Source organism: Phymastichus coffea, unplaced genomic scaffold (assembly GCF_024137745.1).
Source record: "Phymastichus coffea isolate CEN01 unplaced genomic scaffold, Cenicafe_Pcof_1.1 PCOF00002, whole genome shotgun sequence".
Taxonomy (NCBI): domain Eukaryota; kingdom Metazoa; phylum Arthropoda; class Insecta; order Hymenoptera; family Eulophidae; genus Phymastichus; species Phymastichus coffea.
This window is the reverse complement of record NW_026706813.1, coordinates 7230552-7245182: the sequence shown is the minus strand read 5'-3', so window position 1 is coordinate 7245182 and position 14631 is coordinate 7230552. Positions and strand designations below refer to the sequence as shown.

The 14631-nt window shown below is 35.3% G+C and overlaps 1 protein-coding gene across 8 annotated transcripts in view; it reads right to left on the bottom strand.

Moving 5' to 3' along the window:
• Window positions 1-14631, bottom strand: part of LOC131663753 (glutamate [NMDA] receptor subunit 1) — a 1362975-nt gene that overhangs the window by 363398 nt on the left and 984946 nt on the right. For all 8 annotated transcript variants that reach the window (XM_058934360.1, XM_058934403.1, XM_058934412.1 and 5 more), the window contains one exon: window positions 1193-1350. In XM_058934360.1, the coding sequence (XP_058790343.1) occupies window positions 1193-1350 (158 nt within the window). The remainder of the gene's footprint in view (window positions 1-1192; window positions 1351-14631) is intronic.

Genomic DNA, 14631 nt, shown 5'->3' with positions numbered 1-14631 from the left:
CAGTTGGAATATATGACATATGGAATCACTTCTTTAAGTATATCATATTTTAATTTTAAAATTGAATCATCGTTTGATTTTCGAGAAGATTAGACATATTTACATAGCATTCAACTCGAAAAGCTAAAAAAATAGTGAATCGTGCGAAGTTACAATAAATATATCCCATAACATCATAATAAAAACAATGAAACGTTCAAAATTACCACTTAGTCAGGAGACAATATATCCACTTTGTTTCCATAAAACTAAAATGAAAAGTGAAAAATGGTAAGTATTAAAAGACAGTGAATTAATCTAGAAATTTTAATTCAAAACAAAAAACAGAAAGCTTGATTATTGAATTACTGGCTAAGACAATCTACGAACAAATAAGAGGTTCTAGAGCATAATCAAAATGAACAAGCGAATACAGTAAAAAGTGAAATATATACACAAAATATAAATGTTCGCCAAGAATTATCTCAACTGTGTACAACAGAAGCAATAGTTTACTTACTATGAGGACTCCTATATAAAATAAACCACAAAAGATTTTTCAAGACTCGGAAGGATAAAAATGTCTCATAATAGTGTAAGATACAAGCAATTACTGTCGAAAATCAACGCTTGAACCCTTTAGAATTTGCCATTCTTCAAATGTAGCTTCTGTCAACCACTTTGTTAATGAAATTTATGCACTACTGCCCTTTCGTATCTTATGATACGACCATTTTTTCTAGGCTGCTGGATTTGTTTCTTTGTTATTTTCTCGACCCCCGGAAAGAGTTGTATTACATGTTTGATAAAATCAGGTTCGATCAAGTTTGCGTCATATGCGAGATTGGGAGAGACAGAGATTAGATACACCACTGTGCTCATCGCGACTGAGTACTAAGATCCGTCATTCAAACGATTTTCAAAATACGTAGGGTAAATTGTACAATATTTATTTTCTTACCCTGTCTATCGTGACTTCTACTGTCGACTGTGCATCAATATACTATGCAACTTTAAAATCATCCAACTTAAACATCAGTTAATATGTATTGGAATAAACAGTAAAGTATGGCTCTCTTAGTACTTTATCGTGTAATAAATAGTTTATACCTTATCTCTAAAAATTTATTTCTTTTCCGCTTCTGTGTCAAATTCTATTACGAGTTATAAAGAGAAAAACCTTTCATTGATAACGCTATGAATATATTTATACCTTTTTTTCCAAAATGGTGATACCTTGATATTTGAATGGTTTACTGAATTCTATAAATTCCGCTCGTTCAGGATTAATTGTTAATGGAGCGACTATCATATCTGCTCGCTCTTGAACTATTTCTCCGATAACACCGGTCCATTCTTTTTTACCAGTATCTGTAAAATTCGTATAGATCTATAGATTTTATTATTTAAAACCAAATTGTATAATTAGATTACTGAAACGAATGGAATACTTTGATATTTTTTCAAATTATTATTAGCGTATGATATTGAATTAACATGATACTTCCATTTGCAAATCCTGTGAGTACTTTCTAAATTAAAGAAAGCGAGGCGATAAACTAATGATTGTCGGTGTTACAGTAGTGTACTAATGTTGTACATTAATCGTAGAGTCCTTTATCAATAATTATATAGGTAACCTCGTTTAGTAGCAGTCGCTCCATACCTACGCTATCGATTTGATTATTGAAAAATTTACCTAAATGCAACATACTGTGTTGATTCCCTTATAATTTTTTTAAATGATAAATTTTGTAATGATGGAAAAAAGGGAAATAGTGAGAGATGGAAATTCACTTAATTTTAATTATATTCAGCAACGTTTCGTCAGCACATTTGTTGACCTCTTCAGGCTTTATTAATAGAAAAACAACAAATTATTAACAATAGAGTCGCAAAAGTAATTTTATTGGTATATAATTATATGTATATGTGTATACCTGATTTCTCTCTTAAACAAATTATTATAGGCTAAAACGAATAGATCGTAAGACAGTCAAGTTACAATAAAGTGAGAGATCAAGTATTTCAAACTATATATATACTCTTCATTTATTATCCCTTTCTCATTGATCTTAATAAAGGCTTATAAATGTGACTAAGATATTGTATATCCTCTTTTCTATTTAACGTGTTTTTATGTAAGCCAATGTGTAACATTTTGGATATTCTGCGTTTCTTATAATTCATAATCCAATATCTTTTCATAATCCAATATCTTAGCTTTTTTCCAGTTAAATTCGTGTGAGGACGTTCTTCTATGTGCAGCTACTACTGTATCTGAATCAATGTTTTTTTTTTGTATTCGTTTAATCTAATTTTTAAGGAACGCTTACTTTGACCTATATAGACCGCTGAACATCGTTTGCAGTTAAAACTGTAGACAATACCAGTGTTGTCTAATAAATCAGATTTGTCTTTTCCTAAACGGATAAACTCTTGTAATGGTTTTTGTAATAAAGGGATAGGCATAATGTTATATTTTTTTAACACAGATGAACATTTTTTGAAGATATTGCAATTATTAGGAATAGCGACTGTGGGTAATTTTTGATTTTCTAATTTTTTAGAATTATTATTCCCTTTTTTGTATTTATTGATCCATTTTTGTATATGTTTTTTGATAAATAAAGATGGATAATTATTCTTTTTCAGAATATTAGTAATTATATTTAAATTGCTGGAATGAAATTTTTTGTCAGCACGTAAAAACACTCGGTCAACTAAATTTGAAACTATATTAACCTTTTGATGAATTGAATGTTCTGAGTTAAAATTCAAAATTCTGTTAGTTTGTGTTGTTTTCCTAAACCAGTAAACTTCTAATTTATTATTATTTCTGATCAATTTTAAGTCAATAAATGAAATAAAATTATTCATTTCAATTTTAAACGTAAATTGTAGTCTATTATGGTAAGAATTGAACGTCTCGATAACTAAATCAATTTTATCTTTCGGAACGCACATCAAAGTATCATCAACATATCTGTAATAGAAAATAGGATTAAATTGATATTCATTCCGCAACACGCTCAGGCAATGTTTCTCTAACAATAAGTCTTCCATCACAATATCAGCTAGTAGAGTAGAGATAGGTGAGCCCATTGGGCTTCCAAATATTTGTTTATAATAAATTTTGTTGAACACAAAATATGTGTTATTATATAAAAATTTTATACCTTTCCGAATCTCTTCTATTGGAAACTCACAATTTTTAATTTGTTCATAACGTTTGTCCAATCTCTCTAAGACTAAATCACACGATATGTTTGTGAATAAGTAACTTACATCCAATGATATTAAAACGTGATCGTTTGAAATACAATATCTTTGTCACATTTATAAGCCTTTATTAAGATCGATGAGGAAGGGATAATGAATGAAGAGTATATATATGGGTTGAAATACTTGATCTCTCACTTTATTATAACTTGACTGTGCTACGAGCTATTCGTTTTAGCCTATAATAATTTGACTAAGAGAGAAATCAGGTATACACATATACATATAATTATATACCATGAACATTACTTTTGCAACTCTATTGTTAATAATTTGTTCTTTTTCTATTAATAAAGCCTAAAGAGGTCAGCAAATGTGTTGATGAAACGTTACTGAATATCATTAAAATTAAGTGAATTTCTATCTTTCACTATATCCCTTTTTTCCATCATTACAAAATTTATCATTCAGAAAAATTTACCTGTTTATTGAAAGAAACCGATTAAAATATACGACTGGAAAACAACTCATATTATTGTATAAAGTAAATCACTATGTTTTATGTGCAATAGATTGAAAATTGACCAATGTGTAATCTAAAATATAAAACTCAAATTGCTAAAAATTAATTAATAAATATCACAGACGATAGAATGAGTGAAAATTACTTCGGCAAGATTGAGCGGTTTAAATAAGATGAGAACTTTTTAATATGAAAATTTTTAATAAAGTGAGAATATTTGAATAAGGTGTTAAGAGAATATTTAAATAAGGGAATGTTTAAATAAGGTCAAAAAAGTTTCTGGAGTGAAAATAATGACGTTTGAAATTATGTCTAGACAAAAATTTTTCTCTTCTCCTCGTGCTTTTGGAGAGTTAATTTTCGTTGCTAAGCATTTACAAGCAATGACAAACAAATTCGAGACTTAGAAACTGCTAATGCATGTGTTTAGTCACTGATTTTGTAAGAAAACTTAACAAAAGTTTTCCCATAAAGACAAACAGCAAAGACAGACGATATCAACTTGCTACGTGAAAGGCGAAATTAACCTGTGAGTATTAGGTTAAACGTAAACCGATCCATTACTAGCGGACGTCTGCAAGAGCATATCGCAGCCCTTTCACGCGCCAAACATCGAAACTTGCGACGGACTAAGATAAAAATATTTGTAATCCTTGGCCGCAAAATGAAGTGATCAGAAAGAAGATCACACTCTTTTTCTTTTTTCGCATCTATCATATCTATAGTTGACCATTTCCTTTTTTATTCTCTCCTATCCAGATCAACAATGCTTTCCGCCAACTGCACTAAGTATCCAATTCTCTCACCTTAACATACACTACCGTCCATAAAGATTTGCCATCCCCTTGCTGAAATCATCAAAACTTTAGAGTTTTATGGCTCAGTTTCTATAAGAGCTAGAAAATCCTGCGGGGTCTCATTTGAAAGGTCTTGCCAAGACCTTTTAAATGTTGTAAAATATGATTGATTTTATTTGTTTTTTGTACAACTTGTGACGTCATAAACAAATTGTTTTTTTTAATTTTTTCACATCAATTTCGACCCCAATTTATTTATATAACGGATTCTACGATGGAAAAACTGTATAAGCAATTCGATAGAGCTTTCAAAAAGCTACAAAATCCATATCCGCAAAATTTTTTTACCTTTAGTTTTTATGAGCTATATGGTGTTTTATACAAAAACAAAGATTTTCAAAAAATGGGCTGTATTTTTTTTATTTTCAACTCTAAAGAAAAAACTCTTAGAAGAAAAAATGTAGTATCTTGCAAAAGCTATCAAATGCGCCACTCAGAATTTAAAAAATTTTTTTTTTCACGTTTTTTAGAATTGAAATTTTTCTAGAAAAAAAACTGAAATTACATATATTTAATAAAATTAGTAAGTAACTAGTATTTATAACTGAATGGGCTTACAAACAATGATAACAAGATACATTTATTGAACCATAATTTATTACTTACTCAGAATAGATTAACATAATTTGGTTACAATTTTTCTACAAAATTTATTTATTACAACGTTTCAATAATAACATAACAATAATAATTTCATTTTTTATAATACTAATAACGCTTGTAATTAATATATTATTACAATCTGAATATAAATTTCAGTTGTAAACAAAAACGAAACAATACTAATTATTTAAACGTTTTTTTCATCGAAATGTCCACCTTCGTTTGCTACAACTACTTTACAAATTCGAGGCATTCGTGCTACAAGTTTCTCTAAAGTTTCTGCACTTATTTTTTTCCACTCAATTTCTAAGATATTCCAAAGATCCTTCTGGGAAGTAGGACCTACCTTCCTTACAGCTCTATCTATATCATCCCACAACAGTTCGATAGGGTTAAGATCAGGAGAGTACGGTGGCCATTCCATCACAACTAATTTTTTTTTCTTCTCCAATTGAGCAAGATAACTTTTACATAACTTTGAAGTATGCTTTGGGTCGTTATCTTGTTGGAACGTAAATTTGTTACCAATTATTCTTGTTCCGGAAGATACAACATTTTTTTCAAGAATTTTTTTGTAACCTTCTTTTTTCAACTTGCCATCAATTTTAAGAAGGTCACCAACCTTAGAACCACCAAAGCAACCCCATACCATTACTAAGCCACCACCATGGTTAACCGAAGCACACATATTTTTCTCTAAATGTTTTTGTTTATTTTTTCTCCGTTCAAAACATCTGCGTTTATTACCAAAAACCTCGAATTTGCTCTCATTAGACCACAAAACTTTTTTCCAATCATCAATGGTCCAAATTTTATGTTTTCTGGCCTAAGCCAATCGTTTCTTTTTATTAATCGGTTTTAGTAAATGCTTTTTAATTGCTGTTCGACCGTATAGTCCATCTTCATGAAGTCGTCTCTTTATTGTAGTAACACTAAGTTGAACATCATACGCTTTTTGAGTTTCAACAGCAAGTTCGGGTGCCGTGAGTCTTGGATTATGTGTACTTGTACTACAAATGTGCTTATCAGTAGCGCTCGTAGTTTTCCTAGGCCTTCCTGAAATTTTTTTGTTTTTGATATTTCCTTGAGTTATGAATTTTTTAATGTTATAATCAACTGTTCTTCTTGGAATATTCAAAATTTTGGAAATTTCATTATTACTTTTATTCACTTTATGCAAGGTTGCTATCTCAGATCGCTCTTCAATGCTTAAGTTTCTTTTTTTCGTCATTTTTAATGAACAAAAAATACATGCATAATTTACTGACTAGATTGGACACATTGATATTTCACTCATTAAAGCTGATAAGAGACTGAATTTCCGTACATATTCTCTGCTATATGTATATATTCATGAAAGTCAAGTAAATCAAACCACGTAAACACTCAGTGATTATCACAGGGATTATCGGTGAGGACAATACTGTAGAAAGTCATTAAAAATGAAAACAATGCAAATTCCTCTGTTACAAACGTCGAATACAATAAATGTATCTTGTTATCATTGCTTGTAAGCCCATTCAGTTATAAATACTAGTTACTTACTAATTTTATTAAATATATGTAATTTCAGTTTTTTTCTAGAAAAATTTCAATTCTAAAAAACGTGAAAAAAAATTTTTTTTTTTTTAATTCTGAGTGGCGCATTTGATAGCTTTTGCAAAATACAACATTTTTTCTTCTGAGAGTTTTTTCTTTAGAGTTGAAAATAAAAAAAATACAGCCCATTTTTTGAAAATCTTTGTTTTTGTATAAAACACCATATAGCTTATAAAAAATAAAGGTAAAAAAATTTTCCGGATATGGATTTTGTAGCTTTTTGAAAGCTCTATCGAATGGCTAATACAGTTTTTCCATCGTAGAATCCGTTATATAAATAAATCGGGGTCGAGGTTGATGTGAAAACATTTAAAAAAAACAATTTGTTTATGACGTCACAAGTTGTACGAAAAACAAATAAAATCAATTATGTTTTACAACATTTGAAAGGTCTTGGCAAGACCTTTCAAATGAGACCCCGCAGGATTTTCTAACTCTTATAGAAATTTAGCCATAAAACTCTAAAGTTTTGATGATTTCAGCAAGGGGATGGTAAATCTTTATGGACGGTAGTGTACTTCAAATGTTACACTCTCCTTTTAAATTTTTATTCCTTACTTCCATTCTCCAAAATCATAGCAAAAGCGAGAAAATTAACTCTTGGAGAAGGTGTGTTGTAAATTAAAGAGCAATTTTAGTGTGGACGCTCGTCTACATGACCTTTCATTTAATAATGTGCGTATAAGCTGTGCAGCTTGTGTCAAGATTTGAACACTTTTTTATAATCAATTCTCACTAATCGACAATTCGTCAATCCCTCGACGAACTTGTGTTGGTATACCTCAAGAATAAGTTATAATAAGACTATAACTTGCAAACTATTGAACATACCGTATCTAGTTTTGATGTGAGTAATTTGAGAAGGGTAAGAAATGATATACTTGTCGTAATAATAAATTAATTTGTTTAGTAACTATTTTAAATGTAATTCCCATGCTTTTTCTATAACTCTCAATCTAATTGATATCTTTTATGCTTGGGAACACTTTACATAGGTCTTTCAAAAATAAAAAAATAGTATTTTAACTTTTATCGTGAAATGAAATTGAATAATTTAGAAACGAAATTCTGTGGAAACAACGATTTCAAAAAGTATTGAAGACGATTGCAAGCAATTTTCAGTCTGAATATCAAATATATAAATTGCAGTTAAAACTGATTGGATTTAATGTATACAATTAATCGCAAGGATTAAATTTTGTCAAATAAAAATGTATACGAGGTCTGCCACAAAAGTATCCGATCTACAATTTTCATATCTCTGCGCGGAGAGACTCAGGCGATCTCTGGAGTGTAAGAACGTCACCAGAAACATCTAACCTTCTTATCAGTAGCTCGAGATACTGTCGAAATGCTTTAGTTCCCCCGCAAAGTGTATTTGTTTACAACGACTTTACTGTGTTCGTCACAATTTGTTTATTGCTAAAAATGACAAAACGAACCAAACAACGTATTTGCATAAAATTTTGCTTTAATCTCGGTAAAAGTCGTACGAAAACTATTGAAATGTTGCAAAAGGTCTTTAAAGATGAGTGTATGGTCAAAATACAAATAAAAGAGTGGTATAGACGGTTCAAAAGTGGCCACACATCTATTGACAGTGATACTCGTTCTGGTCTGTTTTTTTCGATTGTAAAGGCTTTGTGTACCACAAATATTCTCTTAGAGACGAGACAATGAACAAAGACTACTACGTTGAAGTTTTGAAATGATTGCGTGATGCAATCAAGAGAAAACGACCGCATCTTTGGAAAACGGGTGCCTGGTTTCTTCATCACGACAATGCTCCGGAGCACGAATCAAACCTTGTTCAGCAGTATTTATTGAAACATAGTGTTACATAACTCCGTCAACCTCCAGACAGTCCCGATATCTTTCTCTGTTTTCTCGATTGGAAATGCCGCTTAAGGGACATCGACTCGACGATAGAGAAACTATTAAACTAATGCGATGAATGCATTAAAGGCGATTCCGATGTCTGACTTTCAAGAGTGCTTTAATAAGTGGGAACATCGATATAAGCGTATTATTCAATGAAATGGGGTCTAATTTGAAGGATGCTACCCTTCGGAAGATTAAATCAATCGCAGAAAAATCGAGGTAGGTTGGATAATTTGAGACAGACCTCGTGTACAAATATTAAATTTTTCAATCGAATTTAATTTTATGGACATTGTAACAGATGCCTTTCCTCTGAAGTTTAAGTTGTGGTATACTACAATAGAAATATCGTGAGAGAAGATCTACAGGTCAAACCCGCAACTATCGAGTCCTAACATCGGTCTTTGGCTTCCCTCCAGCGTGGAACTGCGTTAGTATTACTTCATCGCTGGAAAGCTCTATTCCTTTTCGTACATGTCGCTAGTCCATTTGTCTATCCATCCGCTTTCATTTTATATTCTCTTTAGTATGCGTTCAATTTTCGAGGTACCTCTCGTCTTCCACCCCTCTGAGAATAGTTTCAACAAAAGTAGCGACCAAGTTTAGTTATTTTCGTTTCACAGCACTATCCCAAGAATAGAGTCAAACGTAATGCGACATTTGGTTGTTGTTTTTAGCGGTTTTTTATGTGTGATACAGTGTGGATATGTAGAAAAAATATGCTCTGCGTCGTCATTGGCATGTCTACAGAGAGTACAGTTCGACGTCCGTACTTTTATCTATTTTCAGAGATAACTCCTAAAGTACCTGTGACCAGTAACGAACTAGGTGAGATAAAAATTTACCTTTCGAAATTTCCTTGCCAACTTGGATCTCAGATTACCTATCAAATGACTCATCCATTTTCTGGTGTCTCAAATTACCTGACGGTGTAGTTTGAGGTGAAGTTGATGCTGGCATATGTAACAGCATCATTCCTTGCTCACACGTCTCTTTCTCCACAACTAAGGATCCACGTAATGCTCACCCCCATTCCAGATAGTCGACTTATCCGAGATATTTGAAAATTATATCGCAGTCATCATGTTTTGGTATTCTTCGTTAATAATATAGGACCAAAAAAAGTGACTCTAATATAAAAAAGAAGCGACTAGGATATTTCCATAAGTTTGGCATGCTGAATCCGAATCTGAGCTTCGTTTGTTTATATCACGTCAGGTTCAAGATCATTTAAAGGTCAAATTTTTCATTTACATATAATTAAATTTTTGACTCTAGATTCGAAAATTTTATGTGTGTATATATATATATATATATGTGTGTGTGTGTTTTTTAGATCAATCTGCTAGGTCATCTGAATATCAAATTTTGTAGTTACTGTACAGATAAAACAAAAGAATGTTTTTTTATAAATTTTGATAAGCTTAATACAAATCTATTGTTATCATGATTCCATCATTTCCGTTTCAAGTTTGGGGGAAGGTAGGGGCGGTTTATGATGGTTGTAAAGGTGTCTGGGGTTAGAGTATATGAAGGAGAAAACAGATAAGCCTATCTGTGGTTGAGATTTTAGGTTTCTCATAGAAAAGCAGTCGACTAAACTCGCTCTACCCAGATTTAGGTAGGTTAGCCTGTTTGGGAGTTGGCAGGGGGGGTTTTTAAGGGTTGTAAGAGTTTGTGGGGATGATGTAATTCAGGTTAAAGGTGGGGTAGCCTGTCTATGGTATATATCTTAATTTTCTCGTAGAACAGTAGTTGATTAAAGTCGCTTGGTACAAAATTCGACGTCGAAAGTTCAAAGCCGTATGTTCTGAGGTACAATATTCATCGAAAAACTTCAAAATACAATATCTCAACGAAAAAATAAACTATTTAAGTAAACTCAACTACATTTGAAAGGGCTAACCTGCTATTTTAAGATGTCGTTTGTAGTTGTTTGTGTCTGGAGAATGTTGTGATGCTACATAACCTCAAATATAGGCAAAAATCGCCATTTTCGCCCTTTTAGATTAGGATATCTTAAAAGTCTGACGTGCTGGAGAAATTCTGAAGCCGGATTCGGTTTCAGCGCTAAAAATTCTTCGGGGAACCATGTATCGTTTGTTTATGCAAAAATTTTGTCGGACTCTTAGCAAACAAGTTCAAGCAAAGGCGATTAACATAAGAGGCGTACATATAATACACGTATCACTCCACAAAAAAAAAGAGAAGCGACAGCGAAGAATATGCCGGTTTTGTTAGTGAACTCATCACTGCCATCATCGTTTCGGTCAGTGTTAGATTAGAAATAAACTTAAAAAAGTCTGATTTCTGTTGTACTGAGGTAACTTATTTAGGGTATAGGTTAAATACTGAGGGTTTACGTCCGGATGATGACAAAGTAAAACCAATCGTGGATTATCACGCGCCGAGTAACGTAGCTTAATCCCCTTTTTCCTAGGTATGGTAGGATGTTACGCACGTTTTATCGAACACGTAAGTGTAAATAAAAATAAAATGAAAGTAAAATAAAAGTCCCGTTGACTAAACTCATTCGAAAAGACCAGCCGTGGGAGTGGAAAGAAGAACAGCAAGTCGCATTTGAAAAGTTTTATTTATTTACTTTTTTTTATTTAACGTAGCTCTATTTATGTTTCCTCAGTGCTAATCAGCGACGGAAGCTTGCAATGTGTTTGAGAACAAAGCACATGAAACTTTTTTCAGTGGTGCTTGTATCATTCAACAGGGACTGGGAATCGAACCCGGGCCTACCGGGTGCGAGTTCCTCGCCCTACCGACCGAGCCATTGCAGGCCTCTATTTGAAAATTTAAAGCGCGCATTAACAGAGGTACTTGCGTGCCCTAATTTTCGCGTCCTTTTTATCTGCATTGCGACGGCTCTTCCTTCGCGGATGGCACGTAATTGGTTCAGGTACTCGACGACGGGAAACATCCTATATTTTACGCCAGTAGAATGCTAAACGTGCATGAACGAAATTATACCGTTAGCGAAATGGAATTTTTGTCGGTACTTTTTGCGGTAAAAAAGTTTAAACCTTATATAAAAGGTTCATACTTTGTTATCATTACGGATCATAGCGCCCTCACTAGGATTCTAAATAAACGGGAATTAACAGGTCTTGGAAAGGTAGGTGCTAGAGTTTCAGCAGCTAGACTGTGAAATCGTTCATAGAAAGGAAGCGCTGCATCGTGTGCCGGGCCCACTTTCGCGAGAATTTCAAGACAAGCTTTAGGTTTGCGCGTTTGATAAGATATAGGATATTTGGTATCTACAACGCGTGAAAAAAGTTCTTTAAAGACCGAAGAAATTCGAGAACTGGAGATTAGAGAATAACGTCCTGTATCGGTTCATACGCGATCACTTGCTCGACCCGGCAACTAATTGTGAGGAGGGTTGGCGTATGGTGATACCACTGGAATACCGAGAAAGATTGTTGAGAGACGCTCATTGTGAACAGTTCTTCGGACACTTCGACCGGGAAAAGACTTACGATCGAATAGCTCGTGAATATTACTGGCCGGGAGTGTGGTATGACGTGAAGACGTTCGTAGATGTGTACCCTAAATGTCAAAAGAATAAGGTGATTCTGCAAGTTCTTCTAGGTTTTAAGGATAAACGCATGGTAGAAAGGCCAATGGGCTGTGGTAGCGACTGACGTGGTAGAGCTGCCCCGTAGCAAGAATAGGTTTAAATACATGGTGGTTTTTCAAGACTTATTTACTAAGTAAGTCGAATTAAAACCACTACAGTCGGTAGATGGTCCTGCTCTTGCCGCCGCGCTTTTGGAATTAATTCTATTTAGGTGGGAAACTCCTAAGTATATTGTTAGCGATAACGCGAAGGTGTACAAAAGCAAACTATTTCAGGACAGATTGCGAGAGTACGGTATCGAATACTTGCTTTTCCCGGCATATCACCAGCAAAGTGACCCGGTAGAGCGTGTTAATCTTACTTCGAAAACGATGATAGCGATGTTTGTAGATGCCGATCACAGGAGCTGGGATAGGTATTTGTATGAATTTCGTCATGCTGAAATTCAGGCGTCTACAAAGGTATCGCCGGCGTTTTTAAACTTTGGTAGGGATCCGCGCTAGGTAAAGAATTTAAGGCACCAGATTGAGGTAAAAGCATTCGATTGTTAAGTTAGATATGGAGGCATGGAAATATAGGTTATTGCGTTTGACTATGTTACGCGACTTAGTAGCTAGACATATCGATGAGGCACAGGACAGGTAAAAGAGGTACTACGATGAAGGTAAACGTCACGCGCTTTTCCAAGTAGGCGATTTGGTTTGGCGCAAGGTGTATACGCTTTCAAATGGAGCGGCGGATAAATACGCAAGACTCGATCCGAAATACGACGGACCGTTTGAAATTATTTCAGTAATTTCGCCAGAGATATACGAGATAGAAACGAACAGTAAGCATCTTACTACTCGAGTGCGTGTTTCCGAAATCAAGTGTTACGTACCGTTACGTAAGATAAATAAATAAGTTCACGAGACAGAACAGATGTAATAACTAAGTTGTTTTGTTTTGAAGGTCCAAGAAGTTCATTGACGCCGGGTGATGATGGCTGGCGAAACTGGAGAATCGGGTAGCATTCTTCAGGCTGCTGAGACTCAGAAACTTTCGAGGGCAACGACAGCTTCGGCGTACATAACGGAAGCTGTGAGGGCTACGAAGGTGGATCAGATGTTGAGGTCTGCCGCCCCGCTTTTGGACGTAAAGCAGGTGGCCTCTTATGACACCGAGGTTGCCTCCTACGTTTCGCAGTTAGCTAGGGCGTTGGTTAATGTTGGAGAGGCAAAGGAGCTACCTTTATCGCCACCTCGAAAACCGTTTGTGAGTGACTGGTGTGGAGTGCGGTTGATGACCGGTAATAAAAGACCTGCTTCGATAATCCATCTGGCTGCGTCAATGAGCATCTGGGATGAAGCGGTGCGTCGGAGCGAAGAATTTCGACTTAGGACGCTTTGCATTCGCGAAGTGTTGGAGAAGTCAAGAGTTATCGCCTTGAAAGGGGGAATTGTCTAACTGCAGGCAAAAACGAGCAACCAAGGTGAGAGATCGCCCGGCTCTCGAGCTACCGTGGGTGGTTATCTCGTGGAAAGAGTGGTAAACCGAAGCCGTAGCGCGGGGGCCATGATCGAAAGAGGAATCTGGAGTGCCTCGATGCGAAGTGTCACCAATGGTATTTTGGAGGTAGTGCTGAGCTCGAGCGATTCCGAGGAAGAGACAGTGCCGGCTGGGGAGCTGCCACGCGTAGCCCTACAGACGCATGTACATGCTCTTCTCCCTTTTAAGCTTCTCGCGGAACAAAGGCTGAACCCCGCTTATCAATTTGTCCGTAAGGGTAAGCCCGTGCAGTTTTCTCCGACGGCATACTTAGAAGACGAGAAGAAGAAGGAAGCTGAGGCTCGTCAAAACGCCGGTAGGAGGAATCGTTTGATGCGTTTCAACCTATCCACGTGTAATTTCGAGAGGCCGTTCTCTAATCAGCCGTCGATGGTTCCAATGCGGCGAGGAATTTATCGTTGAAACGACAGACGCCTGTATGTTGCCTGAATATTCAACGACTGATAGAAGGGAGGCCTCGGGAGTAAGGTCGAAAGTAACTACCGAGAAGACAGTGGTAGAAGACTGGAGGGTGGCGACAAGGGCGAGGTTGGTAGCGCAACGAGCAGAACCAGTTGTGCCTGAGCTGCTGGTACCTCCACGAGCTTAACCTGTCGCGCGTCCTCAGGCGGCAAGCTTAGTTTCCTCCTCCTTTGAGGTAGGGATCTGGGCAGATAGGTCGGGAGAAATATCGGTGCGGCGAACGTTCCTGCGAGGGCTGGCACCGGTCCCGTGGGATCCGGAAGTTGATGTGCCTATGTTTCACTATTTTACTTGCCGAAAAAGAGCACATCAACGATCGGCGTAAAGGACTTTGTCTCTCTGTCGTCCGGTTTGTCGATTAAATG